Source organism: Anabrus simplex, chromosome 12 (assembly GCF_040414725.1).
Source record: "Anabrus simplex isolate iqAnaSimp1 chromosome 12, ASM4041472v1, whole genome shotgun sequence".
Taxonomy (NCBI): domain Eukaryota; kingdom Metazoa; phylum Arthropoda; class Insecta; order Orthoptera; family Tettigoniidae; genus Anabrus; species Anabrus simplex.
The window spans coordinates 39965505-39982055 of record NC_090276.1 but is presented as its reverse complement, the minus strand read 5'-3'; the positions used below and the strand labels follow the sequence as shown (position 1 = coordinate 39982055).

The following is a 16551-nucleotide window of genomic DNA, read 5'->3' as shown; positions in this document are numbered from 1 at the left end:
CTGGACGAGAAGTGGGAAACCACGAAAAACCACTTCCAGGATGGCTGAGGTGGGAATCGAACCCACCTCTACTCAGTTGACCTCCCGAGGCTGAGTGGACCCCGTTCCAGCCCTCGTACCACTTTTCAAATTTCGTGGCAGAGCCGGGAATCGAACCCGGGCCTCCGGGGGTGGCAACTAATCACGCTAACCACTACACCACAGAGGCGGCTTCCATCTGACATTACCTACTGTAATACAGTAAGACACCGTTTCTGAGGTCACATGTATCCTACATTTACAACATTTCGTAACGCTGAAACAACAAATCCCTGTCTCTGTCGAAGGCATTTGAGTAATCAATTAAAATCATGTACATTTTTCCACCTTTTTTGTCAATCACATTATGGAGGTCTTGTATGAGATTCTGGGCTGCCAGCAAAGTCGATCTCCCGGCTTTGAAACCAAACTGTTCGTCCGGGAGCAACGGGTCTATTGAAATATTCAGTCTATGTGTCAATAATCTTGTGAGTAATTAGAAGGCTGCTTCAGCGCTATTCCTCTATACGATTCAGATTTGTTTACATTCCCTTTTCCTCTGTAAGGCATTCAGCCATGCGGTAGGTATTATACATGTTTCTAAGCACTTATATAAGAGCACTGCCCATGTCGTCACCAGAAATGGTAGTGATATCTTAAATGCTCAGAAACGTCGAGTTTCTGCTTCATTCCAACAAATAGCCAAAAACAGACATTTCCTGAATATCGGAGCACTACACATTAGTTCCCCATGGCTCAAAGAAAACCATTTTAAATTAAATATAATTTTCATCGCATTCTGAGTTCATTCCTCGTCTTAAATTATTTTCTTCTAACGTGTTATGTTTATGCTCATATTTTAAATAAAGATGTTCAAACATTTTAGGAACTTGAAATTTACACTTACTGTATGTTCCACGTCATCTTATTTTCAGACGATACAGATAAGCAAGAAATTCTCCGAGCTTCATGCCAACTATACCGATAAGATTATCGCAGTGATGCAGAAATCTGTTGAGGATGGCTCACCAGTTAACCCTCCAGTCTGGTGGATAGATCCAGAGGATACTGAAGCTCAAGGAATAGATGATGGTAAGAACACTTCCTTAGAGGAATCTAACAATAAATTGTTAAAAATCTTAAAATTTCTGACGGGTTATTTTATTTCGGAAATATTATCTATAATATTTATTTGATTACTATTTGAATGAAGGAACTGTACCAAATACATACAGAGTTGCTAGAGTAGCCCCCGTATACAAGGGAAAGTGTGATAAACATAAAGTACTTAATAAGAGATCATTCATCTTGAAATATGTTGCATGTCATCTCTGAGAAAGCATACACGTTTGCGAAATTACCAACTGGTTTGATAGAGAGCAATTCGTATTCTGCGAGGCTCAACTTGCAAGGGTGGCGGTGGTGGTGATTATTGTTTAAATAGGAAGTACAACTAGGCAACTATCCTATACTAACACTAATCAGAGAGAAAAAAATGGAAGGGGCCCCATACTTCGTAAAAAATTTATTTACCAAAGAAAGGCAGGGGCCACGAAGAGCGTGAAAATGAAAGACTCCCTAGGCTTCGAATGCTCTAATACCGTCGGATCGGAAAAGCAGAACTGACCCAGGGAGGTTGGATAGGATAGTAAAAAATGATCAGCCTGGCACAAGTAACTTGAAAGAATGCCAGAACTCAGCTAAGATCCCCGTGGTCGCCAACCAACTCTCCCAAGTTCATAGCATCAGTGGCCCCTTTTAGTCGCCTCGTACGAAAGTCAGGGGATACCGTGGGTGTTATTCTACTGTCCCCACCCACAGGGGAATGAAAGTGAGGAGCCTGGCACATGTAAGGGAAAGCATGCCAGGACTGGGCCGAGGGCCCCGTGGTCACCAAGCCATACTAAAATGTTGAGAGCCGTAGGGCCACATTTGGTCACCTCTTACGACAGGCAGGGGTTACCTTGGGTGTTATTCTACTGTCCCAACCCACAGGGTGATCAACTTGCAAAGTTCTAGAAAGATATGAAATATATTTTAGATTGAGGAGGTCAAATGGAATGCATCGCTATTAACTTATCCAAAGTTTTTGATAGGGTAGATCATGGGAACTGTCGAAAATAAGCGCTGCTGGACTAGACTAAGAGTGGTTGAATGGGTGGCTAAATTTCTAGAAAATAGAACTTAGATGATCTTTTATTGTATGGACTAGTAAATAGGCTACCTAGAGAAGATGCAGGATTGTGAGAGATTTCAAAAGGACCTCAACAATATTGGCAAATGGTCACAAGACAATTGGAATAAAAAGTCCGGTTCAATCAATCAACCAACATCCTTAACATCTAGACACGGTTGTGCTGTGCTCGCTTTGCTTTCTAGAGCTCGCTATCACCTCGTGCCCGTGTTTACAGAACTGTGTGACTGTACTGAATAATAGTATTATATAGACACGTGCACATAAGGGATTAGTGTTACCTGTGAGTGGGGACTTAGTGAGGATGGAGGAATCATCAGACGGTGGCCTAGGTACTCTATCTAACCATAATTCACTTAGCTCAGCTATAGGTACCGCATTAAACTTGTGCTATTCAGACGGACCGTTAAGTGATGTAGACCAAATACCTTCTCAAATATCTACACTACGTAAACGTGGTCTCCCGGACGAGCGTCCTGATTACTGGAATGAAGAGGGCCTAAGTGTGAAGAAGCTATCAGTGTCAATAAGTGCCAGTGAAAATTCTCATGAACATCGAACTAGCTGCCCAATTCCGCCAGCCCCATCTGTGCAGCCTGTGCAGTTGAATACGTCCCAGCATACAGCTAGCCAGCTTGCTCCAAGTCAACAGGTACGAAGCAGCGCTCAGCATGAGTCATACCTCTATAAGTTAGATGATGAAGGTCCGTTCATAGTGTATGCTGAACATAAACCCGATGAGGCAGGTGCGGTAACTAAACATATCGGCCGGTTACATCCAATGTCCGTGGGAAAGTGTATTAGGGCCTTAATTCCAGACATGCGTACTTCTATAATGAACATTACTACAAAGGGACGTAATAGGGTTCAAATAGAACTTTCTTCCGCTACCTGTGCAAACAGGCTTGCTCAGTTAAAATCCCCCTCACTCAGTCTTTATATACCAAGGCATCTAACGGTGAAGACAGGTCTTATTCGTGCAGTAGATACGTCCTTCTCGGAGGAAGAATTACTTTCAGAAATTCAGTCAGATAAGAAAATATTAGAAGTACATCGCTTTCACCGTAAACTTGTACGAGACGGACAGACTGTACTAGTGCCTCGGCAACTGTTGCGTGTTGTATTTGAAGGTCGCACTTTACCTCCTTACGTGTATATATTTAACACTCGGTGTGGTGTAGAACCTTACGTCCAGAATGTAACCCTTTGCTACCAATGTCTTAAATACGGCCACGTAAATAAACAGTGTCGTAGCAAAGCACGCTGTGCATGCTGCGGCGACAGTCACATCACTGCAGATTGCCTTACTCCAGATCCGCCTAAATGTATTTACTGCTCTGGCCCTCATCGTGCAGATGATCGATCCTGTCCAGAATACGAACGACAGCGTAGGATTAAATATAATATGGCCCATTTAAATATCACCATTGAGCAAGCACTCGAAATGGAATCTACAAGCACATATGCTAACACTGTGATGCAAAATAACACTCCTCCAGCAAGTACATCTTATCACAAGGAATTTCCACCCCTTCCTTTCCCTGCACGTGGGCCACTTCCCACCAATAACCTTTCCAACTCTTCTTTCCCTAGTACCTCTAAGGTGTCCTCTCGTTTTACACCCAAACGTTCTTCCACCCCAAAGTCTAGAGTTCCAGTTCACAACCAGTGGAAAACATACTACAATGGACAGCGTTCCCCTGCCAACTCCACTGGACCTATATACCCTACACAACAAGTTCAACCAAGTCAACAGCCTCAAACAACACCACAGGCTCTACCTACAACTCCACTGCTTGAAAACATTGTCCAGTTTATTTTGACGCTTAAAAACACGGCCTCCTCGGAAATTGATCCCTCTCATATACGTGACGTTATTTCATCACTTTTAAATCAGAATAACCATGGATACCGCACATCAACTGAATAAAATAATACAGTGGAACTGTCACTCAATACGAGCGCATAAACTTAGCCTTCAGACTCTACTGCGAGATTACTCCGTTTCAATGTGTGTAGTTAGTGAGACCTGGCTGAAGGATACTACCCCCTTTCAGCTTCCAGGCTACAATTTTATAAGAAGTGATCGTGGTGATGGTTATGGAGGGGTTGGAATTCTCCTCCAGAAGAACATCATTTATGATCAAGTAACTCTTAATCTTCGAGGATCGAAATTGGAAACATGTGCCATCAAGGTTAACTACAGGGGTTCACCGTTAACTATTGTTTCCGTATACCGATCACCTAACCAACTGGTATCTGTACACGAACTGCGTCGACTCTTTTCCCAACTTTCACAGCCTGTACTTATCTTCGGAGACTTCAACTCACATCACTTGAATTGGGGAAGTTCTTCTACTGACTCACATGGAATACAACTCATGGGTGTAGCTGAAGAAGAAAACTTAGTGCTACTGAATGATGGGTCCCCTACCCGTATTTCCCGACCTAATCAAGCTCCTTCGGCAGTAGATGTTACTTTTGCATCTCCTTCAATAGCACTCGACTTCTCCTGGCAGGTTCTACAGGACACTCTAGGATCTGACCACTTTCCAATATTATTAACATCGACTAATACATCAACCATTCCTCATACCATCTACCCAACATATCGTTGGAAAATTCGACAAGCTGACTGGGCAAGTTACAAGGAGGCAATAGATCTCATCCTGGAAGAATACTACGAAACGAATGACATTGTCAGAGACTACGAAACATTCTGCGATTCCATTAATCGAGCAGCCTGCCTTACAATTCCACAAAACAGACCATATGCATACAGCAAACGACCTCCAACTCCCTGGTGGGATAGCGAATGTCAAGCTGCGTTGCATGACAGGCGTGTGGCACTCCATCATTATAAACAGGATGCTTCTGAAGCTAATTTCCTCACCGTACAACAAACTCAAGCGAAAGCAAAACGCTTATTCAAGCTTAAAAAGCGTCAAGGTTGGCGCCAATATTGTACTTCTCTCAACTCATCTATCTCTCCTGCTACGATGTGGCGGAATATTCGTCGTTTCCGAAACTCACAGAACTGCCCTCAGTTTACATCTACATGTACGATACCAATAAAAGAGGACATCCTGAGAAAAATGGCCCCTCCTTCAGCTCATATAGGTTATTTACCACGCAATGGCCATGAAGATAATTTCCATCCACTACTTCGTCCATTTGAATTTAAAGAACTTATTAAAGCCTTGAAAACTAGTAATATTACTTCCCCAGGCCCAGATAACATCCATTACCCAATGTTACTCAACATGTCTAGTGATGGACATAAGAAACTACTTAAGCTGATGAACAGGATGTGGTTTCAAAGAGTGCATCCTCCGTCATTTAAACTTATTCGTCTGGTACCATTATTGAAGAATGGGAAAAATCCACGACTGTCTTCATCCTATCGCTCACTGTCCTTGATATCCTGCTTGTACAAGACTATGGAAAGGATGATTAAGCATCGATTAGAATGGTGGGTAGAACATCACAAGCTGCTACCACCTCAACAAATGGGTTTTCGACGTGGGAAAGGTACAATAGATACACTTGTACATCTAATTACAGACATCCAACTTGGTCTGAGCAATAACAATTACGTTGTGGCATTGTACACTGATCTGTCTTCTGCGTATGACAGCGTGCTTATTCCCGTCTTAGAAGACAAATTACGCTTCCTACATCTCCCAGAGGACTTTATTGGGAACCTCAGTTGCCTTCTACAAGATAGACATCTCATCATGTTTCACAATGGCACGACAATTGGTCCTCGAATGACATCCCAAGGTCTTCCACAAGGCTCTATCTTGTCTCCGTTGCTTTTTAACATATACACAGCAGACCTCACATCTATATTTTCTCCTGAGATTCAAGTTCTTCAGTATGCTGATGATATTTGCATTTATACAGAAGCTGAATCCTTGGACAAGTGTCAAGAACATATGACGGTTGCCATGAGGACTTTCACTCCTTGGCTTCATAACCATGGATTAACGATATCTGCAGGAAAATCAGCAGTCTCTATCTACACTCGACATTCGAGACCCCCACTGGACACGATTCATCTGGGTTCCTACTTATTTCCCTACAAGGTGGTGGTGCCTTATCTAGGACTTCTCATCGATCACAAATTGACATGGTCTCCACATATTCATCATGTGCTCCGTAAGTGTGATATTTCAGTCAATATCTTACGAGCCATTAGCGGCTCTTGGTGGGGCTGTGACCCGAAAATTGCGCTGCAACTGTACAGAAGTTTGATTCGACCTCTCCTGGATTATGGAAGTGGATGCTTTGCTACGGCTTCCAAAACATTGTTAACTAAACTAGACAAATGTCAGTATAAGGCCCTTAGACTCTGCATAGGAGCAATGCAGACTACACCTACAAATGCTCTGCTACTTGAAACACTCGAACCTCCTCTTCATCTACGAAGGCAATATCTAGCGGGGAAATATATTTTCAAACTTTTTCAATACAGGGAGTCTCCAATACTTCACAAGATATCCAAGCTGACTACCCTAGTACTGACTTCACGCTACTGGAGAAAGAAACGTCAACCGATCCTAGTGGATGAATTTACCAATCTCAGTGGTTGCAGGCGTATTATAAGCACTACAGATACCCATCCCAGTTTTAACTGTTCTTTTGAAACTACTATTAAGAAACTGGATATTCGACTAGAAACATCATTTGAGATCACTGTGAACTGTAACGATGTCAGCCTGAAACGTTATCTGGCAGAATGGCCACACGCCCGACACATCTACACAGATGGATCAAAGGACTGTAATACAGTGGGTAGCGCCTATATCGATGTTCAATCCGGCAGTTGTGGTAAGTTCAAGCTACCTCCGACAGCATCTATATTTACGGCTGAGCTTACAGCCATTTTGGGGGCCCTCGAATACGCTGCAAATCTTCCTGAGCGGTTGATTGTGGTGTTGTCTGATTCTAGATCAGCACTGCAGAGTCTACAAACCATTAACTCACGGACATCATCCTTGATTCTCGTACACGAGATTATTGCACAGGTACATCGACTTGAGACACAGGGGAAGAAAGTTTCATTTGTGTGGGTAAAAGCCCATGTAGGAATCCCAGGCAATGAGCTAGCAGACAAAGCAGCACGATCTGCTGCCACTGAAGGCCAACAGACTTACACGACAGTTCCAGCATCGGATTACACCTCCTTGCTTCGTCGACGGCAATTGACGGCGTGGAACAACGAGTGGCATGATACCTCCCAACAACGCGGAAAACACTATGCCACTATCCATCCAGATATTCCAAACGTTCTTTGGCACCATCAGCGTCCCTATTCGCGTCAATTCATCAGAGCAATCGCAAGAATGAAGTTTCATCATGGTTGTTTCCCTCAGCATCTGCACAAAATCCAAGTACTACAATCTCCCTTCTGTTCATGTTCAGCTGATACAGTTGCCGATCTTAATCATATATTCTTTGGATGTCCACACCACTTTGTACGCACTACTTGCCTACTTCAAAATTTATTGACATTAGGATACCAATTACCCCCTATTCTTTCGTCAATTCTCCACAAAAGTGATCAATCTGCTTACTTTGAGTTATATGCATTTCTTTCTGACATTGGACTGCGAATCTAAGTCCTTCGCCTAGCATCGAACTTACCCTATAGTACTACAACACTCCTACCTTCTTCTGATCCACGGCCTAGTCACGCGTACCACTGGATGTCCTCATAGGCATTATGATGAGAAGATGAATCCATCTCTCCTGTCTCCGAGCAACAAATAAATTAAAACATAAGTTCCTATAAAACTCCCTTCCATTCATAATTCACTGGCTGAGTGGGCTTCGACCCGAATGCCAAAAAAAGAAAAAAAAAAAAAAAAAAAAAAAAACCAATGTTCGGCTCCGTGATTAAAGGGTTAGCATTCTGACCTTTGGTTCAAGGGGTGCCGGGTTCGATTCCCGATCGGGTCGGGGATTTTAACTGTTATTAGTTAATTCCTATGGTTCGGGGGCTGGGTGTTTGTGACGTCTTCAGCTTTAGATTTCATCACAGGTAGGGCCCCATCCTCACAGGCGCGCAGGTCGCCCATACGGTGTCAACACGAAAGAACTGCACCAGGCCTCTACGGAGGCCACACGCCATTATTATTATTATTATTATTATTATTATTATTATTATTATTATTATTATTATTATTATTATTATTATTATTATTTATTATCTGGTTGCTTTATGTCGCACCGACACAGATAAGTCTTATGGCGACGATGGGACAGGAAAGGCCTAGGAATGGGAAGGAAGCGGCCGTGGCCTTAATTAAGGTACAGCCCCAGCATTTGCCTGGTGTGATAATGGGAAACCATAGTGGGTTCAAACCCACTATCTCCCAGTTGCGAGCTCACAGCTGCGCGCTCCTAACCGCACGGCCAACTCGCCCGGTATTATTATTATTATTATTATTATTATTATTATTATTATTATTATTATTATTATTATTATTATTATTATTATTATTATTGACTGAAAATGAATGAAAACCTACAACTTGTTTTCCAGTCATTGACCGGTTCAAGAATGGAATGAATGAAGCCCCGATCTTGCGGCGAGGATAGGAATTGTCCCGGCTGCCGAAGCCTGTCGCACTCCTCTGGGGCCATGATTAATGGGTGACAGATGAAATGAAATGATAGTGGAGAGTGTTGCTGGAATGACAGATGACACGGTAAACCGGAGTACCCGGAGAAAAATCTGTCCCGCCTCCACTTTGTCCAGCAGAAACCTCACATGGAGTGACCGGTTGAACCACGGAACCTAGCGGTGAGAGGCCGACACGCTGCCGCCTGAGACACGGAGGCTACTACCAGTAGTAGTAGTAGTAGTAGTGGTAGTAGTATAATAATGCTAACAGCCGTAGCCGTGTTGAAACACCGGGTCCCGTATGATGTCCGAAGTTAAGCAACATTGGGCGTGGTCAAGATTTGGATGGATTGCCACGCGCTGTTGGTGGGGGGTAAGGGAATGGAGGTGCGGAAAGGAACTGGCCACTCTACCGCACGTAAACTCCAGCTCAGGCACACCTCTGCGGAGGTTCGGACCTGCCTTCGAGCAGAATACACCCTTACCTTACCTTATTATTATAATCAATCAAGTAAGTAAACTCGTATGCTCATATCGAGGTGGTGCAGCTCTTTTTCAGGCGCACCCTTAATAGAGGTGAGATGCATGTACCATTTTTAACCACACACCAGCCCTCCTGCCATTTTCAAATCTCCGGCAGTTCCGGAAATCAAACCGAGGCCTCCGACGACGGTGGTTAAGAGGTGGTGGTGATTATTGTTTTAAGAGAAAGTAGAACTTTGCAACCATCCTCTATTAACACCAACCGGGGGTGGGGGTGGAAGGGATCCGACACTTCGAAAAGTGACAGTATCGGCCAAGGAAAGGCAAGGACAAGGCCACCTTCTAAAGCAATAACAGCTCACAACCTATTCGGCATGCTGGCAATTATTGTGGCTTGAAGAAGAACTGCCCGCAGCTCGGTTAGGGTATGAAGATCTATAGTCGACGGACTCGACGCCCAAGGTGTCGCACGCATGCTCGATAGGTTGAGCTTCTTGATGGCCGAAGTGATTACTTCTGTGTCCTAAAGGAATGTTGACACGCGCTGAGAACTGGCGTTGTCGCACATTAAAACAATGTTTTCTCCACTATAGGGAGAAAAAGGGGTGACAAGTTTAAAAATATCTGCTTTATGTACTGGTGTCCATTTGGTGCCCCGTTTCCGATGAAAACCAGATTAGTCTGGGCATGAGAAATGAGCCGCTCCCCCCTATATCATGACGGAACATCATCCATAGGGTGTTCATTCTGAGAAGATACAGGTAGCCTAATGCTCCATACATGTCCTTCACAACCTTTCCTTTCCATCTGCAGAGATGTGGTTGAACTTGGAGGATATTGCTCCTTTGGCCAATTCTGATATTCTCGAGCAAACTGAAGATGGGCTAACCGATACTGGCAAGTAAACTGGGGAACAGTAAGAAGTCTTCTTCAAGACAGATCTGCCTCTCTTAATCTTCTTCTCATTGTCTACCTACTAATATTCACGCTGCGTAACTCCTTTGGACATCATTTAGTCTATGCAGCCGTACCGTGGCGATCTCTTAACACCTCTAGAGTTAAAATTCACTCATCATTGGTCATTGGACGACGTAGACCTCGGAAGACCTCATCCAGGTCGTGTGCGAAAGGTGTTGTGTTCTAGATAACGTCTTAGGATTACAACTCGATGCAAACTTGTGGGCGATGTTCCCAGTACATCCAGAACATAATGGAAGGTACGTATCGTCAATTAGCGCTACAGCTCTCGTAGCACCTCCCGCAATCAAAGGCTTCTCGGAAGCAACACTTTCATTCTCATATTTTCATGAAAACCGAAAGAAAAGTTCGCAGAATGTGTTCGAAGACTGCCATGCACGAGTTCAACAATAAGAACGGAACATCGAAATAATGTACAGCTCCTTCGTAGAAATTGGCGCCAAACGGGTACAATGTACGACTTTCCATTCTTGCAAGGGTTTTAACTGGTCTTTTTTTTTGTAAACAATGAACTTGTTCCCTTAAGAAAGGTAAAATGAACGATAACTTTAAAATGATGAAGATATATTGCATTCCAAGTACCATTGTCTTACATTAAATATGCATTACTCATACAAACAAACATCGAACTGTTACGATTTTTCTGAATGTAAGTGAAGTATGCGAACTGTATTCTGAATTTCTAGACTGCTAATAGTGATTTAGAGTGTGTGTGCTGGCCCCAGTGCTTGTGTTTCAGATGTCAACAAACGTTAGCGCACTCACTCGCTAGAGGTAATGACTGGTCAATGGGCACATGATTCTCAGCTAAATGTTCTTAAGAATGGGATAATATGGCAATGGCTACTTAGCTGTATCTTCGTCTTATTCTTATTATTCTTCTTTTGCCGGGCTGAGTGGCTCACACGGTTGAGGCGCTGGCCTTCTGACCCCAATGTGGCAGGTTTGATCCTGGCTCAGTCCGGTGGTATTTGAAGGTGCTCAAATACGCCAGCCTCGTGTCGGTAGATTTACTGGAACGTAAAAGAACTCCTGTGGGACACACTTCCGGCACCTTGGCGTCTCCGAAAACCGTAAAAGAGTAGTTAGTGGGACGTAAAGCAAATAGCATTATTATTATTATTATTATTATTATTATTATTATTATTATTATTATTATTATTATTATTATTATTATCGTCTTTCCTGGCTGTGTATTGTTGGAAGATCAGAAGAATTCACATGCCCGGGGAGGCACGGGGCGAAGGGGTTTTCACCAGCAAAGCCAGTGACGAAATGGTTACCATAGCAACTCCGCTCTACCCAGGCGACTTTATATTATCTTCTACTGGCAGCTCTTCGCTCTTGTCAGTTGTAATCCAGCAAACTGCGAAGTGTGAGTCAATGTGTTCGTGTAGCTGATAAGAGCAGATAAGAGCCGATCTGTCTGGGCAGACCAGGAAGTTCGTGCTTGCAGGCCACATTCCTCATTCTTGCATTCTTCTCATCTCTACACATTATGTACCCATAAAACGGGCACTCCCCAAATCACTTAAAATCGGCTCATTTGACTGGGAGAGTGTATACCTGACGTTCTTACACCACATCTAATCCTTAAGGCAGCCTCAGCAGTTCGTTTCCATGTTGCCTTAGGACGCCCTTTTCCTCTCTTCGGCTCTTCGGTGGCAAGAACTTTCTGTATTAAAAATCTTGTTCATTTCTTCTTCTGACGTGACCATACCAGCAGAGCTGTTTTTCCTCCATCTTGTCGCTGATGGGTACAACGTTGAAAGATCCTCGCACATGTTCATTGCGCTCTTTGTCATGCAGAGTGACTCCCGTCGACCAATGCAACATCCGCATCTCTGTGACATGCGTTCGCTGGTCATGTTTTTTCTGCCTTGCTCAACATTACGCCAGGCCGGACAGTGGTTTTGTACACTTTGCCCTTTAATTTGACTGGCATCCTCTTATCACACAGAACACCAGTAAGAGGCAGCCATTTCATCCAAACAACACTCATGCTGTGCTTGACATCTGCGTCGATGTTAGCATCAGTTGTGGTGACGATCCAAGATATTTGAACTTGTCATCAGTGGTTTTCCAGCAAGGAAGTCAGTGTTGTGTGAGCCCGCTTGCTCGGGCTGCGCAAAAATGAAAAACATATATCTTTTCTTTCGACTTATTCTCAATCCATTTGCCTCCAGTATTAGTCGCCATCGTTCCAATACCGCCTCAACCTCCTGACATGACTCACCAAATTATTGTCCACGGCAGGTCTGTCATCAGCTGCTCCGTCAGGTAGTTGATGACAATGTTGAACAGTTCTGGGATCAGTGCCGACTCCTGATGAACACCGACATCAACATGGAAACAATCTGGAACACCTGCAATGGTTTTCACCATAGCAGATGGACGTAGACACATATCTTAGACCAACTTAACATACACCTCAGGGTACACCATATTCATCTACTTGTCTGTATCAAAATCCCAATATCAGTGAAGAGTTTGGATCCCTCATTTAGAAGACCTGTTCTAACAAGAGTTTTTCTGTTCCAGAGTTCCTGCTAGGAGAGGATCTTCTCGTCGCACCAGTTATTAAGGAAGGCGCTGTAAGTAGAGACATCTACCTACCAGCAGGAACCTGGAAGGACGAACTCCGACCAGACCAGCCTCTCATTGAAGGACGCACGTGGCTTAGGGATTACCCTGCTGCTCTCGATGAACTACCTTACTTCACAAAAGTTAAATAAGAATCTTCATGTGAAACATATTAAAACCTCATTGTAAAACACAGCTATCTTGGTGTTATCGAGTGGACTAACCTTAGACACCCTAATTTTAAAATTATAAAAAATTGTTAGAGGCGTCTTAATTCAAAAGAAGCTTCTAATTTTATAAGATGAAATAATGACTTAGTTACACGTTGACTGAAGGTAACTTTCCAAATCTCTCTATTTTTTCATAATTTCCACGCAATACATATCAAATGATTTACGCAAAAAGTTAACGAAAATATTCGTTTAAAAATGGGGAACTTCATTCAACACTGTTTCCTTTAAAAAGAATTCGCTATAAGTTACATTTGTCATAATAACGTAAAAATAAATTATTTTTCTTGCATGTTTTGCTGTTTATTTCTCTTCTCTTGTAATTAAGACTGTCACTGGTGGTGATTATTGTTCTTTTTGCTAGGGGTTTTACATCGCACCGACACAGATAGGTCTTATAGCGACGATGGGATAGGAAAGGCCTAGGAGTTGGAAGGAAGCGGCCGTGACCTTAATTAAGGTACAGCCCCAGCATTTGCCTGGTGTAAAAATGGGAAACCACGGAAAACCATTTTCAGGGCTGCCGATAGTGGGATTCGAACCTACTATCTCCCGGATGCAAGCTCACAGCCGCGCGCCTCTACGCGCACGGCCAACTCGCCCGGTAATTATTGTTCTAAGTAAGAGTAGAATTAAGTAACCGGAGATAAAAATCAATATTTTGGTCAATTTGGTGAATTTTTATGACTGAAATTGAAAGTATTAAGTTTTTTCTTGTCACGAAGTTATTCCGCTGAATTCAAACAATTTTTCACTGTAATAATGCTTTGTTTGTCAATTGTAAATTTACGTTTAAATCCCATTTTTCTTCCATAATAATCTACCAAATGTAACAAAGTTTGTATGGTATTTGTATCACAGCTATATTAAGAAACCTGCATATGGAATTGTTGATTGCAGAATTTATTCAAGTAGCAGGGATTTTTAAGTCCAAAATTTTAGAACCTAAAAATTACAAAAACTTTAGTATGATATATCTTCTTATATAAATTATGTACAGAAAAATCGATACGTAGTGCTTTTAAAAGAAATATTATCTACCTAATTACGAATTTACATTAACATGTTAATTAAATTTCACTAAAACTGAATTAAAAATTTCAAAAATATTTTGGAAAGCTATTAATTTATATAAAGGAAATGTTCGTGATATCTCTACTTTTATGTAGGTGACATTCTCACGAAGTTTCGGGAAATTCCATGCATTAGGTAAAAATATTTTTTTTATCTCCGGAGTGTCGCCTTAACACTAATCAGAGGGAAAACATAGAAGGGATCCGTCACTTTGAAAAATGAAGGTATCGGCCAAAGAAATACAAGGGCACGAAGGGTGAGAAAATGAATGACATTTTTTTCACAATTTGCTTTACGTCCCACAGACATACATAGGTCTTATGGCGACGCTGCAATAGTTAAGGCCTAGGCGAGGGAAGGAAGCGGCCGTGGCCTTACGGTACATCCCCGCATTTTCCTTGCTTTAAAATGGGAAACCACGGAAAACCATCTTCAGAGCTGCCAAAAGTGGAGTTCGAACCCGCTATCTCCCTGATGCAAGCTCAAAGCTGCGCGGTCCCAATCGCACGGCCATTGTTTTAAGAGGAAGTACAGCTGGGCAACCATCCTCTATTCACACTATTCAGAGAGGGGGAATGAAACGGATCCGACACTTCGAAAAATGAAGGTATCGGCCAAAGAAAGACAAGGGCCATCAAGGGCGTGAAAATGAAAGTCCCGCTAGGCCTCGACTCCTAATACCGTCGGGGTCGGGAAAGGACAAGATTTGGCCAAGGGAGGTCAGATAAAATAGATGCAAGCGAGGAGCCAGGCACAAGTGGTAGCAATGGCAGGACACAGCTAAGGACCTCGTGGTTCCCAAATACACTCAAGTTAAGAGCCCCTGGGGCCCCTCTTAGTCGCCTTTCACGACATGCAGGGGACACCGTGCGTGTTATTCTACTGCCGCCACGTACAGGGGTAGGCCCATAGCTTCCATCAGTAGACTAGTTCTTCATTTTTTCATAGAAGTTGCTGCCTAGTAGAACTTGTATATTTGGGGACAAAGCATGACTGCTTCAGTTCCTGGAAGAGAGCTGGAAGCCAGCTGTCAATCACACCCTGCACCCTGCTGAGTTGACGAGTTCTAAGTGATCCTTGTTTGGTGTGGAGAGGTTGCCAAACCACTTTCTTCCACACTCTCTTCAGACTTTACCCTTTCTTCGTGTCGAGTGCAGTAGAAAATTTGGCAACTCCGGCTACAATAGACGTAGTAAATCCCATAAGCCGTTAATAGACACCAGACTGGCGCCGGAGAGTAGTGAGTGGTGTGAGGCAAGGTCGTCATCAATCACTACTGCTATGCATTTAGGGCAGTCGCTCAGGTGGCAGATTCCCTATCTGTTGTTTTCCTAGCTCTTTCTTAAATGATCGCAAAGAAATTGGAAAATTATTGAACGTCCCCCTTGGTAAGTTATTCCAATCCCTAACTCCCCTTCCTATAAATGAATATTTGCCCCAATTTGTCCTCTTGAATTCCAACTTATCTTCATATTGTGATCTTTCCTACTTTTAAAGACACCACTCAAACTTATTCGTCTTTGTCCACAAGTATACTGAGGCATGAAGGGATCTTCATGACCATACAATCATGGACGACATTAAGGAAGACATTGTAGCGAAAGACAAAGATTATCATACATCCAACAAATTCCAAAAAAAGATCTTGTTGCACTAGGTATCAAGACAAGACGAACCCTGATGTCTTGTATTTTAGAATGCTTCAAAGGCGCTTTGCCTACAGGCTGGTCTACAGGCCAGGACTTGTCTGTGCAAATGTCTGCGCAAGTCAGATAGTTGCACAGACAAGTCGTTGTTTGTGGACCGGAAAACTGGGAACTACGCAGAGATTGGAACAGGGGTTTGAGGTTTGAGACCAAGAGCATACATGTCTGCACCCACCGTAGACCAGACGTTGCATATGGATGCTCCATTTCAAACATCGCCACAAATCTTGTTCAAATTGCCTAGTTTTTGTGTATTAGCACTATCAGATTACCGTTTAACTACAGCAAATTTTTTTTCAAAGTGCAGCTGAATGCCAAGAACGCTTTGGTGCTGAAGACAAAGAGATGGATCAAGAGGTAGACAGAGGAATGGTAAAATAAAATTCGTAAACATCCGTCTATTGAGCTTAACATTTTTGTACACCGGCTATTTTCAAAGTGCCATTTTATTTCTTATTCTTTATTTTATTGTTTGAAAGAACCCGTGAGCTAATGCTTGTGCTGGGACAGTACATTAAACAGCTGACACAGTTACAATAATACTAACATTATACAAATAATTTAATTCATACAAAACACAAATGATGATGATAATGCTTGTTGTTTAAAGGGGCCTAACATCTAGGTCATCGGCCCCTAATAGTACGAAATGAG

General features: G+C 42.8%; 1 protein-coding gene across 1 annotated transcript in view; it reads left to right on the top strand.

Annotated features, from left to right (window-relative positions):
- The window catches only part of LOC137502819 (myogenesis-regulating glycosidase-like), a 50940-nt gene extending 37531 nt beyond the window's left edge, over positions 1-13409 (top strand). Inside the window, exons 4-5 of the mRNA XM_068229846.1 lie at positions 954-1110; positions 12846-13409. Of these exons, the coding sequence (XP_068085947.1) occupies positions 954-1110; positions 12846-13039 (351 nt within the window). The 3' untranslated portion in view covers positions 13040-13409. The remainder of the gene's footprint in view (positions 1-953; positions 1111-12845) is intronic.
- The last annotated feature ends 3142 nt before the right edge of the window (positions 13410-16551 follow it).